The sequence below is a fragment of the Alnus glutinosa genome, chromosome 5 (assembly GCF_958979055.1).
Source record: "Alnus glutinosa chromosome 5, dhAlnGlut1.1, whole genome shotgun sequence".
In the NCBI taxonomy this organism is placed as follows: domain Eukaryota; kingdom Viridiplantae; phylum Streptophyta; class Magnoliopsida; order Fagales; family Betulaceae; genus Alnus; species Alnus glutinosa.
In genome coordinates this window covers 15051974-15077547 of record NC_084890.1, presented here as the reverse complement: position 1 = coordinate 15077547, position 25574 = coordinate 15051974, and the positions used below count along the sequence as shown (strand labels likewise).

The 25574-nt window shown below is 37.1% G+C and overlaps 1 protein-coding gene across 2 annotated transcripts in view; it reads left to right on the top strand.

Annotated features, from left to right (window-relative positions):
• LOC133867692 (protein NAP1) overlaps positions 1-25574 on the top strand; it is a 38844-nt gene that overhangs the window by 5123 nt on the left and 8147 nt on the right. For both annotated transcript variants that reach the window (XM_062304458.1, XM_062304459.1), the window contains exons 7-16: positions 434-518; positions 1949-2074; positions 2229-2336; positions 6534-6578; positions 6696-6838; positions 9332-9464; positions 13769-13879; positions 13995-14073; positions 21472-21665; positions 25078-25223. In XM_062304458.1, coding sequence (XP_062160442.1) covers positions 434-518; positions 1949-2074; positions 2229-2336; positions 6534-6578; positions 6696-6838; positions 9332-9464; positions 13769-13879; positions 13995-14073; positions 21472-21665; positions 25078-25223 — 1170 coding nt within the window. The remainder of the gene's footprint in view (positions 1-433; positions 519-1948; positions 2075-2228; positions 2337-6533; positions 6579-6695; positions 6839-9331; positions 9465-13768; positions 13880-13994; positions 14074-21471; positions 21666-25077; positions 25224-25574) is intronic.

Here is a 25574-nt window from a genome sequence, read left to right as displayed (position 1 = left end):
GTGTTTTCTTCTTCTTCTTAGCCGCCTATCTTGTATACTCCCTGTGTACTTGATTGCGCTTTGCGTTTTTTAATAATATTACTCTTACTTATAAAAAAAAAATGGTTGATGGGTATAACATAACAATCTCTAAGGAGAAGGATAACATTCTTTAGATGCTTAGATTGATATTTCGTGGTCTTGTAGTATGATCATTCTTTTATTTTTTTTAGTTTTTAATTTTTAATTTTTGTAAAGGAGAATTATCGTATGATCCATTAATGAACTCCAACTTAAGGGGAACCTTATCTCCTTGTAAGAACAAGGTGGCGCGTAAGGTTGTGGGTTCAAGACCTACCCGTGTCTCTGGAACTTTGGCCTCTTACCAATAAATAAAAAGTCTTATTCTCACTTGATTCATCACGCATTATATCTTTCTTTCTCTTGATTACAGGTTGGTTCAATTTATAGACTCTTATGATCCACCACTGAAAGGATTACAAGAGGACCTAAATTTTGTGAGCCCACGTATTGGAGAGGTTAATCTCATCCTTTACTTTATCAAAATGGTTTTGCACTGATGTTTTGTTGTATTTCTCTTTCATTTGATTAGATGATTGTCTTATGACGTTTTGGTGCTCAAATTTCTTTTGTAATCTTCTTAGTAGGATCTTTCTGTTGTAGTTGGGAATTTGTGATAAGTTTTATAATCATTTGCCACCTGGATCAGTGCCCCATTTTGCAACTTGGGGTGGCAATAGCCTCCTCTTCTACTCTTTTCTTTAATCCTTGTAAAAAGAAAATGTCTGTCATCTCCAAAGAGAGAAGAGGTTTTATGAACTAAAATAATGTCAACAGTTGTCATGTGTATCTAGAAATGCCTTCAATGGGGTGCTAAAGGAAGTTAGTAATGTTGAAGTCTGTACTTGTATGAAGGGGTAAGTTTTGAAAGACGTTGCTGCTAAATATTTGTCAATAGAATTTTTGGGACATGAGTATAGTGACTGCCCCTATGGCTGTGGTAAGTGGAAGCAATATTTAGAGCTAGGTTTGATTTTAAGATTGGACTCCCAGTTGTAGTAGGCATTTGTGATTCCACCTGGTTTTGGATGACATATCTTTGGGTCTTCTCCTCTATGGTTTAGATATTTGATCTGTTACTGTCAATCAGGAGACTTTGGAAATGCATTCATTCTCCTCTTATTGGGCGGCTGATAATTGGAGGCTCTGTTATCTGTATTATTGGGGAGGCTTAATGAAAAGTTGGTGAAATTTTTTTATGTCAATGTGATGGTGGATGTTATTAGTGGGAGGACTACAATAATGGCGGATTTTTGATATTTCTACATTCTGCCATTTCAGAAACCACTCTGTTGTGGAATCTCAGAGCTTTGTTCCGAAAAAAATCTTACTTTTATTGTTTTCTGGTTTGTTTCTATATAAAGTACCTATTGTGCGAGCTCATCTCAAATGTGAAAGGCGCTTTCCTTTCCCCAAATTGTGATTTATTGGTGACTATTTTCATATATCCAATCTTCTTTTAGCAAGCATGTTCACATGGTATTAATTTTTGCAATGGCTTCCCTAAACATAATGCAATGCAACACTGCTACAATGCCTGTAATGTTACAGAAAAAGAAATCGCTTTTTATAAACTTCTTTGCTTGCTTATCAAAAAAAAAAAAAAAAAAAAAAAAAAATTGTTATAGAAAAAGAATTGCTGAAATAGAATTCTCTGTTACATAGGATTATATTATTGAGGATCCCATTTATTTGAGTCATTGTCAAGTTTGATGTGGAATGGTTGTTCAAGTGATCTCAGGGTTATATGGTCTTCAAATCTCTGTTAATCGTTTAAAATTTCTTCTAAAGATTTTATTTAATGAAACACATTTTGTTTCCCTTTAAATAATTCTTTAGAGGTGTTCATTTCAAAAACTACATGGGGAGTTTCAATTTCCTTTTCCAGGTATTAGAGGCTGTGGGTCCTGTTATTTTCCTATCAACAGATACAAGGAAGCTTAGAAATGAGGGATTTTTGAGTCCGTATCATCCTCGATATCCAGACATACTTACAAATTCGGCTCACCCAATGGTAGATACTTGACTTTGGATGATTTTGAGATAGGTCAAAACTATTTTATTCGCTTAACCTTGCTACTATTTTTAGTATTTCAATTTCCAACTCTTTTGTTAGTGGTATTTACTACTAACTATACTGCATTTCTCATTTCATTTCCCGCTTGCAGAGAGCGCAGGATCTAGCAAATGTTACATCTTACCGGGAATGGGTATTGTTTGGGTATCTTGTTTGTCCGGATGAGCTACTTCGCGCCACTAGCATTGATATTGCTATGGTAAATCCCATTTATTGCCTGGTTCCTTTTAGCCACTGTCATAAATTTTTGATCTAAATTCAGCTTACATCAAGAAGAAGAAAATATTTGCAAATCTATGATAAGCATGCATCATGGAAATTATATACGCTATGCACATACCGCTACCAACGTTGTTTACTATGATTGTAATATATATATATATATACACAATATCGTATACTAGTACACATGCAAAGCTACTCTTGGGAGGCAACAGATACATAAGATTTTGACAAGGATGTGAGGGCCTTTAGGTGTTGTCACTAACATATATGCAAAGTTTTTGTAGTTGAAAGCTAAATGCCACAAATGCTACATAATTAGTGCATTACTAATATTTGACCAATGTACATGTGTCAGTACGGATAAAAGGCGGAATTGGATGTCATTGTCTAAGAGTCTCTTAGATCTTTTTAAATAATCTCATGTCATATAATTCTGGCTTCTTATTATCCCTTATATGCAATTATGTAAAACTGCACTTCACAGCCCACTGAATAATCAGCAAAAAAACACAAACATTAGGGAAAAAGATCGGCCGATCTGGTTGTTATTTTTTTGGTGTTTTTCTCCTGGTTTCTTTGATCAGTGGAAAAAGGTATGGTCATCATTTAGCTCAGCTGATAAAATTTTTATACTCCATCCATACCATAATGAATGTCTTCTTTGAAATATACACTTATTTTTAAAAGAAAGCATTTAATATCCTTACAACTAATATATTATATATGATCTTGAAAATTAACCTTATACTATTGTTGTTTTAACTTTTTTCATAAAGGAAAAATATTTTGAAGTGCGCCGTAATAGGGGAAAAGAAAATTCTGAGAATCAATGTTGGTCAATAATTGATAAGTTTCTTCTTTCTCCTGATTAGGAAGAACAATTTCCTGATGTTGTTCAAAGGAGACATCCTAAACTAATGTCATATCATTTTCCATTGTTGCTCGATTGTGGGGTTTCGAGTAGGAGAAGTCGGTTGAAGTCAGAAGGCTTTGTGGATCAAGTGAAAATATGGTGGAAGTCGTACAATTTTAGGGTTTCCCTAGCTTTATGTTGGCATATAAATTGAGAGCTTTGAAAAAATGGAATGAAGAGATCTTTGATGATGTTGGGAAGAGGAAAAAGGAGTTAGTGGATGGTATTCGAGAGCTTGAAATTATTGTAGAAGGTAAATCGTTGATTGAGAGGAGGAAAGGAAGAGAGAGGAGGATTATTCTAGGGACTTGGAGAGGCTGATTCTTTATGAAGAAGTGAGTTGGAGAAATAAATCTAGGGCTCTTTGGTTGAAAGAGAGTGATAAGAATATAGAGTTTTTTCACCGGCTGGCAAATTCAAATTGAAGAAATAATACCGTGGTTGCTCTAGTTGTTGATGGGTCTTTATCTTCGGATTCTATAGAAATAAGGGAGCATATAGTGCAGTTTTATTTTCAACTCTACTTAGAACGGTTTAGTTGGAGGCCAAAGTTGGATCACCTTTCTTTTAATTTCATTGGAAAGAGATTTGAGCAGATTGAGGTATATGTCTGGTGCGTTTGGTTCGTAGTGATATTCAATATTCGAACCGGGTTTTTATTCAAAAACCCATACCCGGATCCAAGTTGAATAAAACCCATGGGTCACTTGAATAAAGTTTGAATAGTTTGAATAAATCCATCATATATATTTTTTAATTATTTTTTACCATACCAATCATTATACACAACTTTTCATACAATCCAATCATTTCCAATCATTTTATACTATTATAAAACACTTTTTTAAAACCCATCATATATTTTTTGTTATTATTTTTTACCATACCAATCATTATACACAACTTTTCATACAATCCAATCATTTCCAATCACTTTATACTATTATAAAACATTTTTTTCCAATCTTCCAAATTTAACACCCAAACACATATTCAAAAGAATCTAAATTATATTCAACATCCAAACACATTTTCATTGCCTTGAAATCCGTGATCAGATTCTGAATATTATTCATATTCGAAATATTCGATACCGAGAAATTTGAATGGTGATAAGTTCATGAACCCTGTTTTTTTTTTTTTTTTTTTTTTTTTTTTTTTTTTTTTTTTTTTTTTTTTTTTTCGCCCCAGACGTGTTGGGAGGTTCTAAAAGAGAATTTAATGGCAGTATTCAAGGAGTTTCATGGTAGAGGAAACTTTTAGAAGAGCATATATGCAATGTTTATCTCTCTAATTTATAAGAAAGCTGGTCCGTGGATATTAAGAACTTCCATCCTATAAGTTTGATGGGTGGTATATATAAATCATATCTAAGGTACCGGCGAACAAGTTGTAAAAAGTGTTTGAGGAGATCATCTCAAGTTCACAGAATGTGTTTGTTCTTTTATAAGTAATCGAAATGTTATTAAAAAGCGTAAGGCGCTCCAGGTACACAAGAAGTATACAAGAGTAAATACTTGGCTAGTAAGAGCAAAAGGAACAAGGAAATCATGATAACTAATCACCAAATGAGAAAAAAAGTAACTGTCCAAAGATACTGAGTATTGAAAAATAACGACTCAAGGTCTTCTCATGGTTCTCAAAACTTTTGTCGTTCATTTCCTTCCAAAGGAACCACCAAAGGCACTGAGTCACCATCTTCCACACAACAGTACTCTCAGTGCTGCCAATAGTGTACTAACAAGTATACAAGTTGAGTATTTGTCTAGGTATAACCCAAGACAACCCAAATCGACTGAAGAAAACATTTTTCACATGGCACAAGCAACCTCACAATGGAGAAGAAGGTGGTCCACAGACTCCCCATTCCTTTTACACATGCAGCACCTATCAACCACTATGACTTGCTACTTACTGACATTATCCATAGTAAGGATCTTCCATAGGGCCGCCGATCAAGGAAAAAAAGTCGCCTTCAAAGGAATCTTAGTCTGCAAAACATTGAATGCGCTTATTAGTGGGAGACAGATATTGGATTCATTTTTGGTTGCTAATGAATGTATTGATAGTCAAATTCGATCAGGGTCCCTGGCTTGTTTTGTAAATTGGACTTGGAGAAGCTTATGACCACGTGAATTCAGAGTTTCTGTTGTATTTATTGAAGAGAAGTGGTTTTGGGGAGAAATGGCGAGCTTCGATAGCACATTGAATATATACGGTGCGACTCTTGGGTGAGTTTCTCAAAGATGTGATGATGCAGATTTTGGATTTGTGTTGGTGTTGCGGAAGGAGTAAGGATGGAAAGAGGGGGTGAGGTTTGGGTGGAGGATTCGGTTTTAGAAGTTGGAGTGGCTATAGACGTTGGTCTTGAGATGACTCTGATACCATATAGGATTTAGAGTATTTGTTAATCTGTCTACCTAAACCGTAGGGCAATGTGCTTGTATATATAGAACAGAATCTAAGTATATCAGATCTAGATAATCACTAAGGTGATTCACATCAATAGGACTTGTAGCAGCATACATCTATCCTTTTCCCATGTTTATAGAAACCTAGTTTGTTACAACTCAACTAGTCTATCGTTTATCTAAAGAAGTTTCTTGATCTAACTCTGCACTCTAGCTTTATCATTAGTTGATAAGTCGTGTGATCCAATAGTTTCTGTCACAACTTATCAAAAAAAAAAAATAGTTTCTGTCACAACATACAATCAACATTCAACTAAACAAAGAGCTAGATAGTGAAGGCACAAGATTCACATAATGGTAGCTGACAATGCTGATGGTGGAGAAGCAATCCATTTCAGAGGAAGCTCAAGTCTTTTGTGTGCATTTGCATGTGGAATGACAATCTTGGGATGATAGGGATGCCATCAAAAGCAACCCAGTGTATGCAGTGTGGGCATGCCATGAAAGGATTTCCGTTTCTCCCTCACTCATTCTCTATCTGTTTTCTTCTTCTTTGTAAAATGTTTGCTGTTAGTCGTGCGACTAAGTTCTGTTCAAGACATCACTTGTAAGGATCTATTAGTATATTTCTCGAAGTTATTGAGGTTTAATTGTTGCAACTAAAACCATCTGCGGTTCTATGCGTTAATTACCTAAATGTGGACAGTTCTCTCTACATTTTACCTTAAAACTGTAGGCATCCTCATTTTGTTGACAATATTTTTTATACATGATGATGCTTTTGTAATTGAATCATGCAGAGTTTGTTTCCTTTCTTTTCCTTTTTTAAATTGGTTGTGGCTTTCAGGTTGCACTGAAGGAAAATTTAGTTCTTACATTATTCAGGGATGAGGTGAGTTCTAACACCTATTGTTGAAACCGTGTTTGTCATTTGCATTAGCTTTTTTTTTTTTTTGGTTCCAAGTCATTTGCAGTGGCTTGACTATCATTGTAAAACATTAAAATGCAGTACATACTTCTGCATGAGGACTATCATTTATATGTTCTGCCACGGATATTAGAATCAAAGAAGATGGCAAAATCAGGACGTACAAAGCAGAAAGAAGCGGATCTGGAGTATAGTGTTGCAAAGCAGGTTGAGAAAATGATAAGGTATAACCAAAAGTTTCTTATTAACTTAATTTTCTTCTATTCCAAAGTCTAAATGCAAAATGCTGAAGTTAAAATGACAACTTGTTATGGCCAATTAAATTAATGATTTCAATTAAAATAGTAACTGTTTGTTGGTGAATATTGAATAAGAATGAGGAAAAAAAATTGTTATAGGTGGATTGAAATAATGGTTGTGCAGTTTTCTTTTGATCATACTGTTTACTATATCATATTGCGGAAACTGTCATATCTCTAAAAGCTCAACTCGGTCCTTGGTTTTTATATTCTTATATTAATATCATTCTTGGTGGCCATTCTGGAGTTGTGCACAATTTGGAGAGTTCTACTAGTTTCAAGTTCCACTGTTTCAGTATACTTGTATTTGCTCGTTAAGAAAAAAATCAAGAACTCAATTTTCAGAAGTAGCATCTTTGAAACCCTCAGTATTAAATGATGTTTTAACCATAATCAATTTCAGATGCAGGATCCAGTTTTAAATGACACGTAATGCAAAACCTGTGCAAAGTTTTGGAAGATGAAAAAATAGTTATTTTTCATTTTTTTTCTTTCAGGCTAAGTAGGAAAAGAAATTTTTAGTGTAAATAGACATGAAGGGCATTCAAATGTATTGTCATTTTTTAAGTTTCAGAATCACTAGATTTTTTTAATTTGGTTCCTTGAGGGTTTTTGAGTGGTAGGTCAAGAAAGCATAGTGATTGGAACTTAGGAATGGCTTTGAATATGTTAAAGGTAAAACCATTATAGGTTTGTTAGGAATGTGGAACTTTATCATGGAAGGAATTTCAACTCTGTCATTGCTTTTGAAGGAGAAGGGGCATTGACAACTTTAATCTTTGCCCTTAGCAACACTGTTCTCATCTGCGGAGTTTAATAACAAGCTCTTGGGAAGTGAGAGCTTGTTATTAAACTCCACAGATGAGAATAGTATTTCTAAAAACAAAGGTTAAAGTTGCCATGCTCTTGGTGGATGATGATTTTTGGCCTTTAAGGGATCTCATACTCATCGACTTTCTGATGCTAGGACATAGAGTTGCTAATGGGAACATTTTGAAAATTGGAGATCATGATAGACGTGTTAGTGATATCTATTCTCCCTGGAAGGTGCAAATGGTTCATTGGTTCTTGGAAGTGAGAGGTGGTACGCTGGTCTCCCAGGTTTTCTGTTTCATGGAGACTAATCGAAGATCTAATAGTGGAGGTCAGGGGTTTTGCCATATCTTCTGTAAATTTAAGGTGATAATATTGAAAACCCTAATGAGGTTTTGATGGGTAGGGCTACCAATTTCATCATTTTGTTGTGGTAGTCTATGATAAAGTGGGAATCTATGTGATTCTTTTGATTTGATATGGAAATTCATGCAAGACAATCTTAGAATCCTTGACTAGAATTGTTGTTGGTAGGAAAGGTGGTGAAATTTCTGTAGAGATGCAAGTGATGGGAGATTGGTAGAATTGATTTGGAGGGATTCTTGTATTATTGCGATGTGCATAATGTTAGAAAACAGCAAGTCCGCGAGATTGGTGGGAAATTGAGGAGAAGGAAGAAGAAAAGATGACGAAGAAAGAGAAATGGGAAGTAGGCAATCAATGCCTTTAATGCTATTTCTGGTTATTAAGGCAATTCACTTAAGTTCTAAAAGTTGTGCAATTGCAGTACAAGGGGAGCATATGATGGTAATAACCATGCCTTCCATGCCCCAAAATGCTCAATTTCGATTAATCAAGATCCAATTGTGTTCTGATTATTTATTTATTTTTTAGCACTCTCCACATCTTTCTAGACATACAAAAGCCTTTGAAAACAAGCCCGCTCAAATATAGAAACCCAATAAAATTCAATATTGACAATGATAGTCCCTAAGAAACGTATTATGGACTACCTTGAAACCCAATGAAATTAATCTAGGAGTCTTAGAAATTGCTAAGAAACTCTGGAACCAGCTTAAACTGGTAAGAAACTCTTGCAAGATTTGCAGAAAGTAATTATTCTGCAACTCGCATGTAATATAGCTCTTTCAGCACTGAACTAATCAAAAGTTGGTTTGACCTCAAACTCCTCATATCATCTCTAAAACCGTGTAGGATGTCTCAGAGAATGACAAATGCACGCGCATGCAATGAAACTCAAATCGCTGAAAGCCTGCTCTCATGGTGGCACCACTCCTAAATCATTCCTGGACACATGGACACGCCTCAGACTTTAGGATACGTCCTTTAAAATATTAAAAGAATGTAAAGTTTTGGACCAGTATACATGTCACAGCTGTACCAACATTCTCATATCATAAATGCAATTTTATATCCCTATGAAGTCTTCATTATAAGAAGTAACTATCAATTTCAACCATAGTTTTCATTTTCCATAATCAATCTCAACTAATGTTGGATGTTAAAATATTCTTACTCATGTTCCAAGCATCCATGCTCCATCATCATTGGATATTATATACTAAAGTTTGTTAATCGTTGCAGTGAAGTGCATGAGCAAGCATTAGTATCTTGTGATGCCATACATCATGAGAGGAGAATATTATTGAAGCAAGAGATTGGAAGAATGGTGCTTTTCTTTACTGATCAACCTAGTTTATTAGCTCCAAACATTCAGGTAAACTGTCATTACAGACTAATTTAAATGAGCTATTGGAAACAGTATCAACACCTGTTAATGTCCTTTAGGCCACACACCCATCCACACAGGCGTACAAGCAGCAGTACTTGATTTCAGCCAACCCCATTTAGTGATTAAGATTTAGTTGAATTGGCTCCTTTTGTGGTACTACCATGTGCTTCCCCTTGATATTCTGTGTGGTGCCACTATGTTATGAATATGCCTGCTGTATAAGCAGGACCTACTGTGACGAGGACATGACAATACATGCATTTCACACAACAGCACAAATTATGACTCAGTGGTGATTGAAACTACGGTTGTTTCCCACTACCATTTCTTTAAATGGTCGAATCCTTTTTTTCTTTTCTTCTTTTTCAGTTCTGTCACTGTATGTCCAAATATCATTATTGTTTTTTTATTCAAGTTAAATTCTATATCCAGAATAAAAAGATAAGTGACCTCAAAGTGTTAACTACATGTCTGAAGGCTGGTGAATGAATTAGCTAATCCTCATGCAAGTAAGCAATGCCATTTGCAAAAAAGATAGAAGCAATGCATGCGCTATGGAAGGTAGACATGACAGTGATTGGGGAAGAAGATGTGGTAAACTCGTATAAGGTGTTTTAATCATGAACAATGAAAGCCTCAAGTGTAACAATACAAACAAGTAACATTTTTCAAGAAGATGCTAAAAGGGCAAGAGCAAACCCATCTTTTGGTGCGCCCTCAAGAAGACGAAACTTGGTTCTCATTTAGGTTGCTCTTCCTCTTCCTCGGACGTGGATGCAGGTCACGGGATTCTGAGCTCCCCAGATTTAGCACCGTCACCGGCGACCTCGTCTGAAGATTCTCGTCGTGGTGGGTGTTCTTCAACATCTCTAATTGGTGCCGGTGACTCCTTCTGCGAGCGTTGATGCCGGGTATGGGCCTGTTTTGGGTGTTGATCCGCGTATGTTGCTTGAGGTGCTGGGTTCTTCTCCGTCGATGTCTAAGCGTGATGTCACTGGGCCTTCTTCAGCCGTTGAGGTTGTATCGGGGATGGGTTCTTCGTTGGAGTTCTCTTCTGAACTTGTTCTTAAGGTTATGACAGGGTTGGATTCCTCTTCGGGGACCGCTTAGAAGGAAGTCGTGCTTGCCTCTCCGGCGGTCACTCCGATGTTTTCTGCGCAACCTCTTTTCTTGTTTGTTTTGGTTCGGCAAGATGGGTTTCGGTCAGAGACTATCTTGCTTGCTACACAAGCAATGTCGGTGGCTACTCTTTCCCTGATCCTGTCTAAGCCTATGTTTTTATACTTGCACAAGCTTAAGGTATTGAAAGCTTTAGGCATTTTTTGTTCTTCGTCGTTTGCTGGGATCACCTCTTCTTCTCCGACGGAGGCGCTCTTCCTCAGGTGGGTCTCCTCTGGAGTTGACGGTGGATGCTGCCCAAGATTCGTCCTCTGCTTCTGCGATGTCGATGGATTTTTTTTTCAGTCCTTGTCTGTCCCGATGAGGTCAAATGTTTTTGATGGGTGCCTCTCGCCAGCTTCTCAGCCTTTAGCCTCTGTTTCGGTGTTGTTAGTAGACAGTGCCACGACTCCTGTTTCTATGGCGTCTGTTTTGAAGGCCATTCTTCAAGAAGCTACAACGTCTATGAGTCTTATTGATTGGAATTTTGGGATTGACTCGGATGAGGACGAAAGTATTGTCTGGGCTGAGGAGGGAGAAGATTACCCGCGGGAGGGTGATGAAGTCTTTCCCCAGGCTCAGAAGGAAGGGACGATGCAGCTGTTGCTATGTTTCTGTCGGGTGCTTGGTCTTTCACTTAGGCTTTAGATGGGATGTCTCGAGTCCCCCCCCCCACTGCCCCCCCTCCCTTCCATAGAAGGCGGGTTTAGCTTGCAAGTTGAAAGGCTAGAGGGAACTGAATAACTTAAAGTGTTCAGTTAACTATGAGGGGTCCAGCCGTGGCAAAGGCATAAGAAAGTAGTGTCGTTGTGGGATTTTGTTTCTTTGGTTTGTTGGGTTCTTTGTTTGCCTGGGCTATTTTGTGGGTTTTGAGTTTTTTTAGTTCTTGCTTCTTTGTTCTTATTTTCTTTCTTTTGTTTGGTGACCTTGTGTATACTTCTAGTGTACTTTAGGGTAGCCTTATGTTTTTTATAAACTGTGCTTGCTTATCTATAAAAAAAGAAAAGACAATGATTACCAAGGACTTGAAAGAGGAAATAGGTCTATATAGTGTGAAATGGTGCAAAAGATTCTATGCTGGTGACTCCATGTATTGAGGATTGGGGCTTAGTTAAGTTTTATTGTGCAAAAGCTATTTTACCAAAATTTAATAGTATAGAGGACATGGAGTACGTCCTAGTAGAGAATTATTTAAATGGAAGAGAACATCTAATATCCAATCAAGCATCAAAATACGTCAATTCAACTTAAGTTGAATATAACTGGTCTTTGAAATACTCTCCTGGAAGATATTGTTGCAACCATCTTAACCAAGAAATTGACCTATGTACTTCCACATCTTTATATCCCATGAAATATTTGGGTCTTCCCATGGGTGCTTCTTTTTGAGTCAAAAGGGATTTAGGATGGGAGAAAATGGTGAGTCCATGAACCATCTTTTTCTTCATTGTGACGCGGCTTGTGACATTTGAATTACCTTTTTCAGTTGTTTTGGACTGTCTTGGGTTATGCATGGACGTGGGCTTCTAGCAGTCCACAAAGTGCTGTTGTGTAGAATATGGTGCTTACATGCCTTTTTATAGTATTTATGGAGGGAAATAAATAACAAAAGTTTTGAGGACCGGGAGAGGACATGGAGGAGATTAAGTCCTTATTCTTCAAAACTTTGTATATGTAGGTAGTGACTTATGTGTCTGATTTGATGATTAGTTATAGTGATTTTCTTGTTCTTTTTGCTCCTTCTAGCTAGGTGTTTCTTTTTGTATACTTCATGTGTATTCAGAGGCGCTTTATACTTTAAATGATATTTGTTGATTACATATAAAAACAAGTTGAGAAAATGGAAAGAAAAGATTGGCTAGTTGGAATAAAATATACTTCTCTTGGGGTGGTCGCCTAAGGAGTACGTTATCCGGTTTATCGACGTAGTTCTTGTCCTTTTTTTTCTTTTACTAGCTGGTATAGCTCGGAGATTGGAGTGTCTTCAAAGAGATTTTCTTTGGGATGGATCCAGCCTAAGTTTCATCTAGTGAACTAGAAGACTATTAGCTCCTTAATTTCTAGTGGAGGGTTGAGAGTTAATAATCTCATGTTGTTCAATAAAGCTCTACAGGGGACTTATTAAAAAAAAAAATTTAAAGCTCCACGAGGGAAATGGCTTTAGAGATTTGTGCAAGAGAAGAATTCTCTTTGGAGACAAGTGATCATTGAGAAGTATGGGGTCAAGAGAGGGGGTTGGTGTTCAGAAGAAGCTTGAACGCCCTACGGGGTGTGCCTTTGGAAGAATATTAGGAATGATTGGGGGAATTTCTCCAATCTTGTTTCCTTCAAGGTTGGGGAAGGTTGTTCGGGTTTTCGTGTGGGTTTTGGGGGATTGTTGGGTTGGGGTGCTTTTAGGGCAGGTTTGGGTGTTTGTTGGGGACTTCTACTGCATTTTGGGTTTTTGTGGGCTTCGGGTGTTGTGGGTTTTATTGGGTTCTTTTTATGAGCTAGCTGGGTTGTTTATGTGTATACTACTTGTGTAGTTAAGGGCGCCTTACGTTTTTTTAATAAATTTCCGTACTTATCAATTTATTTATTTATTTTTATTTTTTTTAATCTCTTTTGGATTGGGCTGTAGTCTTTGTTCCAAATTTCTCTTTTTTGAGTCTTTTAGACCTTGTTTCCTTTTTAGATTTTAGACAGTTGTAGGGTGTTTGTCTTTCTTGTATGCTTTTCGTGTACAAGGGGCTTTGCTTTTTTCAATAAATTATTATTCATAAAAAAATATTTGTTGGTAATATGCATCGCACCCTGTCTATACAACACACTCTTTCTAGTGATACTAACATCTCACTACACAGTCATCTCTTCAATAATCATATGAAAAAAAAATGAAAAAAAAAAGAGAGAAACAATCGCTCCTCAACACTCCCTCCTCTTCCTTATTCCTTTAACAATTTCAAAATACATTGATATCGTATTTCTTAGCATGCATGATCAGCTGGTTAGTTCTTTTTCCTCTGTTTGTCGATCAGTGTGAGTTGTTTTTCCATGTAAAATACTTTGATGTGTTAATAGTTTCGTAAAATAGATACATATACATTTTAATATAATTGATGTTTTCTCCAATGATTTGGTGTTTCGTACAGATGGTGTTTTCTGCCTTGGCTTTAGCTCAATCTGAGGTCATCTGGTTTTTCCAACATGTAGGAATTGCATCATCAAAATCTAAGGCTGCACGAATGGTACCGGTGGAAATAGTAAGTCAAGTGTTTCTTCTCTTTATTGGTTAGATCTGTTACTAGCTGTTTGTTTGCCGAATGCCGACCAACTAAATGAAGTTCTTCACTTTAACTCCAATGACTTTGGTTTCAGGATCCAAGTGATCCAACTATTGGGTTCTTATTAGATGGAATGGACCACCTATGCTGTTTAGTGCGCAAGTATATTGCAGGTAAGATTTATTCTGATATATATATATATATATATTTTTTTTTTTCTTCTTCTTATTATTGAAGATTTATCAATATCTATTTTCCTCATTAAATAGTTCAGATAAAATTTTAAGTCCTTGGCTAATTTGATTATATTATATATAATATAAGAATGAGAGGTGGAGAAGAGATTTTCTATTGACCAATTTTCTTTCCCAATTCTTTTTTTTTTTTTTTCTCTCTTCAGCCATAGAGCCTGTATGATTAGGTGTCATTGCATAGAGGTTGAGTTAGTTGATGGTGGGTGACACATCGTTGTCATGGAGGATGTGTTGCCATCTAATGTGGAACAACAAGAGTTAACTGGGTCCTATAATTTTATTTAGGTTTTAGTAGCTTTAATGCATGTTTATTTTAATTTTCAAGAGTCAATGTATTATGTGTTGCCCTAAATTATTTTGGGTAATTCAATAATGGGCACTGTCATTTTAGGTAAGCCAATAAAATTATGTTAGGTAGGTCAATAAAGTAATCTTAGGTAAGTTAATAAATAGGTGTCGCCCCATAGATTTTATGGAATATGATTATGAGAAAGTGAGTTTCTCTCTCCTCTCTCTTCTCCCCTCTTCACTCTTCACTCTTCTTTCTTCTCTCTTTCCCTAGCTTTTTCTTTCTCTTTCTAGCTTCTCTCTCCTCTCTTCGCTTTTTTGCCCTAATTTCTTTGTTTTTGTGACTATTGTATATTCCACATCAAATTGATATCAAAGCCTCTGCGATTATTTTCTATCAACAGTCACGTGATCCGATACACCACAATTCAGTCTCATCCCAACACTACCTTCATTTTAGTGAAACACAAGAACTTTCATCACCTAGACAAAGCCACACCCCGAAACCTAGCGTTTCTGTCAGTCCCAATCAAATTATACTGACAATCCATTCCTTCACCAGTGTCACCTAAAACCATCCCAAACACCCACACCCAAGCGGCAACAACAACCATTAAAAAACAAAATAAAGAACAAAACAAAAGACATCTTCATCAACATCCTCTTCTTCGAGTCCATTCGCTTTGGCCTCAGCAACTCCATATTTCTCCTCGACATCCAGCAATTTCTCATCATCTTACACTCTGAACATATGGTATCCATCTGTCAAATCACTGTTTGACCCAAAAGCTTAAGCTTATTGGAAATGTACTGAACCGACTTGAAAAGACATTGAACCGGTAAGAAAACAGACTAAACCGGACCAAAAATGCACTGAACCAGATAAAAAATTACTGAACTGGTTGGAATATACTCTGAATCGGGAAGAAACCCAGTGAACCGTTAAGAAAAGACACTAAACCGGACCGAGTAAAATATGTAAAATATGTACTGGACTAGACGAAAACCAATTGAACTGGCCGAGAACCAGCAAATCGGGTTGGGCTGGATTGAATCTGGGCCTCCTTTTTTTTTTTTTAAACAACACAACCTACAAGTCAAGTGACAGCCCATCAAATTATGAGGAGCCCAATATAGAGAAGCCCAACCATAGGGCTGAACCATCAGAGCACAAGCACTACCCCTAGCTATTCTTATCTAGGGGAAACACCAAACACCGCTCTAGCTATGCTTATCCAGGCTCGGGAACAACAACAGACTGAGAACCAAACAGGGGTCTTCTTTCCAAACAAGATGCCGGAATCTCGCCGGCGACAACCAAACCTCGCCGGAGACACCTCAGGACACCCCAAAAGTAGGCGGAGAACTCAAAAAGCCGCCGGAAAAAACCACAACAGCCATCAAAATTTCCAGATTTCGTCGGGAATTCGCCGGAGATAGGCAAATAGCGCCGTAAACGACCACTACTCGCTGGCGTAGCCTCCGAGCACCACAGAGAAGGCCGCCGATCACCAAAACTATTGAGAGACACCACAAAAGCACCGAAAACAACGTCAATGACCTGCGAAACACCAAAAATTCTACCAAGGATAGCCGCAAAACGTGTCTACCAACCAAAACCAGTATACGGGTTGGGGTTTGAATGAACTTAACAATAGATTTTTATTTTTATTTTTCTTTCACGGAGACTTCCGATCACCATGAACAGCTCTTTTAGAGCTTATCAAGGCACTGCCCGGGGCTAAGCCCATACAGGCGGTGCTACAACCAAGGGAGAAAAAACAAAACAAGAGGTTTAGAAAGATCTAAACCTAAACCTGCTCTGATACCAAGTAGAAAAATAGAGAATAATAATAACGAAGGAGGAGAGAGAATTAGAGAATGGTATTCTTATTCCTTGATATTTTCCATACGGTTACATAGGTTAAATAGAAGAGACTTATAAACTAATATGGAAAGAAATAATGACATATTACAATAAGATCAAATCAGAATAATAATAGGCATAAATCAAGGAGGACCAAATTGCATAGATCGTTTCCATCTCCAACACCATTTTGGGCACTGCTGTCATGGGTCATATTATCACAGCCCTTCAGCCGCACGCCACCACTCCGCAGATCGATGCAGATCATTGGCCCACTTTGATTGACGGTCCACAGCGCTGGTTGAGGACCAACATCACTGCCCTGCCGTTCGCTCCCCATGCCCTGCTGCCCTCACGCCCTTACACTGCCAACCCCTGCCGCACTCATCTTGCCTCCGCGCTGTCACTGCTGCCGCTGGTCGGTGAAGTGGGTGCCCATGATTGTGTTGACGCTTGGACGCGATATGCTGTCTTGTTTCGAGGACAAATTGGCTCTGTTTGGTTACTTGTAGTCATTGTCCGGCATAGAGGGAAAAAAAATAAAAATAAAAAGAAAAAAACCAGAAAAGAAAAACCAAAAAATTGATCTTGGATCCAAATTTTTTCGAGCTTATGTTTCAACCTTTCAGCATTTCAAAACTCGAGGTCGAGCTTTCTCCAACTAGGAGTGAATGATGTGGAACGAAAAGAGTTAATTTGGTCCTGTAATTTTATTTAGGTTTTATTAGTTTAATTTATGTTTTTTTCAATTTTCAATAGCCAATGTATTAAGTGTTGCCTTAAATTATCATGGGTAGGTCAATAATGGGCATTGTCAAGTTAGGTAATTCAATAAAATTATGTTAGAAAAGTCTTAGGTAAGTTAATAAATGGGCGTTGCTCTAAGGTTTAGTTGGAGTCTATTTATGCATGCATTGTACTCCAATAAAATCTGATTTGATGGAATAAAATTATGAAAAAGTGAATTTCTCTCTCCTTCTCATTCTCTTCTCCCCCTCTTCTCTCTCTCCCCAGCTTCTTCTTGCCCTAATTTTGCCTTAACTTCTCTGTGTATTTTCGCGACTATTGTTTGTCTTGAATCATCGTCGTTGTCATTCTTGTGGGTACCAAAGTAAATTTCGGTGATTGATTCTTTGTTAATAGTGGTAGTTGGTAGTCTCTAGCCTTTTCTATGGCGGTCAGTGGTTGAGATGTTTTGGTGATCAGTTTTCAGTGTGGGAGTTGTTTGTCAATGGTGGTAATTGGTTGTTTCCTTGGTTGCCTTTGCCATTGCCATTGCCATTGCTGCTGTAGGTGAATCCCTTGTTTTGCTTCTTGATCTATCCAATATGCTTGTTGGCTTCTTGGTGATTGTCTTGTGGTATTCATTGAGTTTGCCACTATTGAAAACTGCCAATGTCTTTGTTGTTGGTTGGCGTATAAACGAGTGTTTGGTTGCCAGTACATAGTGTCCCTTATTTGGGTTAAGTCTCTATCCTTATCAGAATGATATTTGTTTGGTAGCTAGAATACAGAAATTCCTATTCATGATAATCCTTTAGTTCCTTTTTGTTTTGATTTAAGTTATTCTCAGGTTGAAAATTGTTAAATCGCCATTTATCCCGAAAGTTTAAGCTGATAGAAAATGGTTAATTTTATCATTTAATTAATATTCTAGCATTTCTCCTCACGTGTGGATTCAAATTCCTCAACAAGTGAGGCTTAATACGTGGAATATTTAATTGAAATAAGGGGTGAATTATGGAGTTAGAGTTCGAACTCATGACCTCTACTTTGATTCCATGTTAAATTACTACTAATCTTAAAAGTTTAAGGTGAGAGGAAGTCGTTAATTTAATCATTTAATGAATATTCTAAAAAAATTAATCTGTTTAAATCAGAGTTAGCCCTTGCTGGTGCCATGGAAGATGTTGGAAACTTGGCTAGTAACCTCTATTGCAGGGTGTCCTCTTTGCCTATGAAGTACATGTGTCTGTCACTGGGGACTTTAGTCAAGGTAAAGTATATTTGGAATGGTAGGTATTTATTGAAAAAATGGAATGTCGTTTAGCAGGTTGGAAGCGATTTATTTGTCAAAGGGTAGTAGGATTACTTTGATTAAAAGCATGCTTTCCAATTTGCTTATTTATGTTTTGTCCATTTTTCCCATCCCTGTTGGAGTTGCTAACCATATTAAGAAACTTCAAAGGGACATCTTGTGGGGCGGAGTAAGTGATGAGTTCAAATTCCATTTAGTCAGTTGGACAAAGATTTGTACTCGGTTTTATTTAGGAGTTTTGGGGATTAGAAACTTGCTTTTTTTTAACCAAGCTCTCTTAAGGAAATGGTTATGGCGTTGCGCCACGAAAAAGGAGGATTTGCGGAGATCGGTGGTGGAATTTAAATATGATAGCATGCATGTTCCAATGTGGTTTTTGGATCCTATGGGATTGGGGTGCAGAAAAACATTAGAAGGGGGTGTAGGGAATTCTCTAGATTTGTGAGATTTGAGGTGAGAGATGAGTCTAAGATTAGGTTTTGGCAAGATGTATGGTGTGGTGATCAGACTTCGAAGGCTTCTTTCCTGGTGTTTAATATAGTTCGTTATAAGGAGGCCTCGGTGGCAGACCATATGTTGTTTTCTAATAATACTTTCCAGAGGAATATCACCTTCATCAAATCAGTGCATCATTGGTTCAGGCTGTTTCAGCCTGGAGTATCAGGGGTTCTGTTCACTCATTTTTCCTATTAAGATTCTAGATTCTAGCTAACAAGTTGGAAATGGTTGTGGAGAAGATCATCTCCAAGTGTTAGAATGCTTTCATTAGGGGTAGGCAAATTATAGATTCTGTTATTATAGCTAATGGATGCCTTGATAGCAGAATCAAATCTAGGGAGCTAGGTGTGCTTTGCAAATTGGATATTGAAAAGGCTTATAATCATGTCAATTGGAATTGTTTGCTATATATTCTGAGGAGGTGTGGTTTTGGGGAGAAATTACGTATTTGGATAGCGTATTGTATCTCTTCGGTGCGTTTTTTTGTATTGGTGAACGACACTTTCAATGGGATTTTTAAATAGTTCTTGTCGCTTGAGACAAGGAGACCGTTTCTCCTATGTTGTTTGTCATCGTTATGGAGGTTTTAAGTAAAATGATCTCTACTACAGTGAATGGAGGCTTGTTATTAGGCTTCTTTGTTGGGTCTAGGAATGTAGGTGCGCTTAACATCTCTCATCTTTTGTTTGAGAATGACACTTTGATATTCTGTGAGGCGAACTCAGATCTCCTTCGTTACATACGTTGCTTGTTCTTATGTTTCGAAGCTGTCTCAATTTTGAAGATTAATTTGACTAAATTAGAGTTGGTCTGTGTTGGTCATGCCAATAATTTTGATGGTTTGGGTACTATTTTGGGTTGCAGCGTCTCTTCTTTGCCTATGAAGTATCTAGGTCTTCCGTTGGGACCTTCTTTTATGGTCAAATCTATTTGGGATGGCATTATTGAGAAGATAGATTGCTTATTGGCTAGTTGGAAGATTATATACTTGTCTAAGGGCGGAACGATTGCTTTGATTAAGAGCACCTTATTAATCTGCCTACTTATTTCATCTCTTTTTCTCCTCTTTGTTGATGTTGCTAATCGCATAGAGAAGTTACAACGCGGCTTCTTATTGGGTGGTATTGGTAAAGAGTTCAAATCTCACCTACCCGGTGAGTTGGTTCAAGGTTTGTTCTCTAATATCGCGCCGAGGGGGATCCAAAATCTACTTCTGTTCATTCGAGCTCGCTGAGGGAAGTGGTTATGACACCATGTGCTTGAGCGATAGGCTCTGTGGAGGGTGGTAGTGGATTTTAAATATGGCAACTTGTGGGGTGGGTGGTTTTATAATGATCATTGGTTGTATGAGGTGGGTCTATGGAACAATATCAGGAGGGTTGGGAAGAGTTTTCTAGTCATACTAGATTTGAGGTGGGTAATGGTTCTAAGATTAGATTTTGGCATGACGTGTGGTGTGGGGATCAGACCCTTTGAGTTATTAAGTATTGCTCGTTTTAAGAATGCTTTTGTAGCGGATTATTTGACGTCTTCTAATGACTCTCATCAGTGTAACGTTAATTTTATCAGAGCGGCGCATGACTGGGAGGTGAATTTCTTTACCCTATTCTTTAATCTATTGTACTTCTTCAAACTGAGACGAGGGTGGAGACAAGCTTTGTTGGGCCCCTTCGAAGAGAGGGTTGTTTTATGTCAGGTTGTTCTATAATGTCGTAATTCCTCATGTTAGTATTCCTTTCCCTTGGAGGAGTATTTAGCAGAATAAGGTTCATTTTAAAAGTGGCTTTCTTTGCTTGGTCGGCATCATTAGAGAAGATACTCACTACAGATAACCTAAGGAAGCGGCATATCATAGTGGTAGATTGGTGTTACATGTGTAAGAAGAGTAGAGAATTTGTTGATCACCTCTTACTCCGCTGTGAGATTGCTAGTGCCTTACAAATTACTATTTGAGTCTTTTTGGGTTAGACTGGGTCATGCATAGACGAGTTGTAGACCCCTTCGCCTGACGGATAGGGCATTGATACTCTTCATAATGCAATAGTGTGGAAGATTGTTCCGTCCTTCCTAATGTGGTGTACTTGGAGAGAAAAAAATGGTCAAAGATTTGAAAAACCGCGAGGATGGTGGTGGTATTAAAAGCCTTTTTTTTTTCAATATCTTTACTACTGGATGATTGCCTATGATTGCTTTCATTTTCTAGCTTTCCTGATTTTCTTAATTCTTTTTTTTTTTGGTTAGTTGTTTTTCTTGTATACTTCTGGTGTACTTGGATTGTGTTTTTGCATTTTCTTAATGAATTTCATTTACTTACAAAAAACAAAAAACTCCCTCTGGATTTTTATTGATAAAATTATATTTAGTTATCAAGATAAAAGAAAAGGAAGAACAGAATACCAACAGTGCAAGACAAGTTGCATTCATTCGAAAATGAGATTTCATATATTAGTGATCTTGGCTTCACCTCGATATAACATTGATGTTTTTATATGCATTTTGTCTTATATATCTGTGGTAAACTTTGCTGTGCAGCAGCTAGGACTTATACTATGTTGTTTTGTTTCTACAGCTAGAGTTCTCTTATATAAATAATGATAGTTTATAAAATTTTCATACTTGTATGCAGCAATTCGAGGTTACGCATTATCATATCTTTCTTCCTGTGCTGGTAGAATCCGTTTCTTGCTGGGCACTCCAGGAATGGTGGCTCTTGACTTAGATGTGAGCTTGAAAGGACTTTTTCAGCAAATTGTTCGGCACCTTGAAAACATACCTAAACCACAGGGTGAAAATATTTCTGCCATCACATGCGATCTATCGGTAAGATGTCTCTGCAAATCATGTTCTACTTTTGTCAGAGTAGATATCACTTATCAGAGGGCTTCTGAGGTTTCTGAAATAATACTAACTTGCACAGCCTGTGATTTTCTGTTACCTCTCTTGGATGAAAGTTCATATATTTAAAGCACTTAGCGACTACACATATAGTTAATTTGTTGTCACTTATTAGGTATCCCATGAAGCCTAAAATTTTATAGTGATGGCCTTTATCAATCTTAGCAATTGTAATAGTCTAATGGTAGCAAGTCTTGGGAGACCATCAGCTTTTATTTTATACTTTATTTTTCTTGTTCTTTGTGCCTCTTCTGTTTTCACTTTTCCTTGAAGCGATTATTCATTGAATATTCGCTTTGTACTTGGGTTGCCACTCTTCTGTGCCTCCTTAATTTTATTTCTTATGTATACAGAAAACACATCACTTGGAATACTAATGCATATATTAAAGGGATAATTGCACCATTGGTTTCTGGGGTTGGCCTAAATTATGAATCACTCCCTGTGGTATAAAAAATTATTGTAAGGTTCTTGTGGTAAACTAAAATTACGAATTACTCATTGAAGTCGTTTTCTGTGCACAAAGTTAACAGAAACAGTTAGGTTGCTACGTTAGACCAACAAAAACGCGACATGTGTCACTCTTAATAAAAAAAAAATTAATATATTAAAGATTAAAAACCTATTTTTTTTTTTTTTTTTTTTAAAAAAGGAAAAAAAAACGGGCAGCCACCCCTAGTTTCCTTTGGGGTGTCCTGCGGGCCACTCCGAGCCTCTAGGGGTGGCCGCATGCCACCTCCGGCCACCTCTGGGAGTGGCAAGCGACCACTCTTAGGGGCTAGGGGTGGCCGCTTGCCACCACCAAAGGAACCTAGGGGTGGCGCGCGGCCACCCCCAATGAACTAGGGGTGATTGCACGCTACCCCCAATGTACCGGGGGTGACTGCGCGCCACCCCCGGCCACCTCTATGGGTGGCACGCGGCCACCCCCATTGGCCGAGGGTGGCTACCCAATCGGCAACCACCCCTTTCCTTTCCCTATTTTTTTTATTTTTTAAAAAAATAAAATTTTAGGTTTTTAATATATATATATTAAGAGTGACACGTGTCGCTTTTTATTGGTTTGATGTGACAATCTAACAGTTTTTGTTAACTTTGTGAATGGAAAACAACTTTAATGAATGATTCGTAATTTTAGTTTACCACAAGGACCCTATAATAATTTTTTGTATCAAAGGGAGTGATTCGTAATTTAAGCCAACTCCATAGACCAATGGTGCAATTATCTCTCTATTAAACTCATTACTTGGGATGCTTTTTTTTTTTTCCTTGGTGATGGCTGAAATTGTTGGTACATGGTTCAATATTGTATGATGTACTAAAAATGTTGAAGAAGGTTATTCATATTTGTCAAAACCCTAGAGTTTTCAATTAGTTTCTTACATTTGAGTTATGTGTTTGTGTGCATCTCAAACCTAGTCCTTTTAACTTATTTGTTAAAGTATTAATTATCAACCAAAGTGGTGAAGACAAGCTTTGTTGGGTTCCTTCCAAGAGAGGTTTGTTCGATGTTAGATCATACTACAATGTGCTTGTTCCCCATGATAGTACTCCCTTCCCTTAGAGGAGTATTTGGCAAAATAAGGTTCCCTGGAGAGTGGCGTTCTTTGCTTGGTCGGCCTCATTAGGGAAGATCCTTACCATAAACAACCTTAGGAAGAGGCATATCATTGTGGTTGATCGGTGTTACATGTGTAAGAAGAGTGGGGAGTTAGCGGATTACCTTTTGCTCCATTGTGAGATTGCCAATGCACTTTGGAACACTATCCTCAGCGGTGTAGGGCTCGCTTAGGTTATGCCTAGTCAAGTTGTAGACTTTTTCGTATGCTGAAGAGGGCAAGTTGGTAGGCTTCGGTTCGATGCAGTGTGGAAGATGATACCGTCCTGCCTTATGTGGTGTCTTTAGTGGGTAAGAAATGATTGGAAGTTTGAGGATTGTGAGCGGACATCGATGGAGTTAAAAGCTTTTTTCTTTAAGATACTTTACTGTTGGGCTGCTGCCTTTGATTTTAATATTTCTAGATTTTAAGTTTTTCTAGATCTTTTCTCTTCTTCTAGTTAGGTGTCTCTTTTGTTTACTGTTTGTGTACTTGGGTTGTGCCTTTGCGCTTTTTTAATGAACTTGCGATTACTTATTAAAAAAGAAATTAATTAAATAATTAAATTCACAATTTCTTATTTGCTCAAGTTTTTGGGATAACTAATAATTTACCATGGTATCAGAGCAGAGGTTCTAAGTTTGAACCTTTGACTCCACAATTTACTCCTCATTTCAATTAAATATTCTACAAGTTGGGCCTCTTGTTTCTTTCCTATCAACTTAAGCTTTTGGAATTATTGATGATTTAACATTATTCATATTTATGTTTTATAGTAATGTGAGAGAGGTCGCTGATACAATTAAAAATGCTCTCTTATCATGTATGCGTGAAGGACGAGAGATAATAGAAAAAATAAGTCAGGGAAAATGCATAGGGAACTTCAAAGCCCCTCAAACATATGGATGCATGTATATATGTGTGAGAAGATGATGGACACGATTATAGAAAATAGAGAAGATACTAAAAAAAAAAAAAAGAAAAAAAAAAGAAAAATAGAAGACCGCTTATGCTTTTGAAGTCTCTTAACTTTCTCAATTATCTGATCACATTTTGCACTTTTCTGGTAACACATGCATGCAAGCATATATACCTGCTGCTATCTTCTCTTGTTATCAGGAGGCATGGAAGACCGCTTATGCATTTCTCTCTTATCTTCATTATTCCCTCTTCTCCTCTTGCACCATACTAAATTTATAAAAAAAATAAAAACAAAAAATGACGCAACATGTTAGTCATGCATGGACTTCAATGAATTTACAAGGGGCTTGGAAGTTTTCTTGTGTTCACCCTGTCATATCTTCTGTCTATTGGCCTTGCTATGGTTTTCTCTTGTTATTAGGAAGCTTGGAAGACCATGCGGTGCCCCTTCGTCCTTGTTCTCTCTGATCTTTATTACTTCTTCTCCTTATCCTTTGTTTCTCTCTTACCACATTCGTTTGACCTGAGCGTTGGTTCTCTGTCATGTTTAGTGAAATACTGCAAAGCCTTCAAATTACATCAGATATCTAATTTGCACTCAAGAGTTTGTAATTCTAGCTATTTTATATTTCATTATGTATAACTTGCACCTATTTTTAGGTGTCCTTTTGTAGCTCATCCTCAGTCAAATTTCTCCGAAATGGAGTCTTGTTTTTAATATTCTCATCATTGTTTTATCAGTATCATAGTTCTCATCTTTTTGCTGGCTTATGTAAGGTTACATTATGAATAAATAACTATTTACGGTTATTAATCAGGATTTCAGAAAGGACTGGTTAACGATATTGATGATAATCACATCTTCTCGGTCATCTACAAATATAAGACATTTGGAGAAAGCTACAGTCTCCACTGGGAAGGAAGGATTACTATCAGAGGGAAATGCTGCATACAATTGGTCCAGGTGCTCCATCTGACTTTGATTAGTTTCCTAAATGAATACAATAGTCGATTGTTGCAATAAGATACACCGCTCAATTTTGATATTTCACTGACAAAGACTTTGTACTTAAGTGTGGAAATGGGCCTCTACAGCATTTACGGGTAGAGTTGCTATATTTATTGTTTGCGAATATCTTTTATAATGAATTCAAACAATTGTGGCCATACATTTAGCATGAAAATATGCATGCATTAATAACACAATTTTACATAGATATTAATAACCATACATGCCATTATACTTGTTTTATTATACTATTTTGGTCAGATTATTTGTTAAAATTAAGGGAAAAGTACACATACTTTCTTCAAA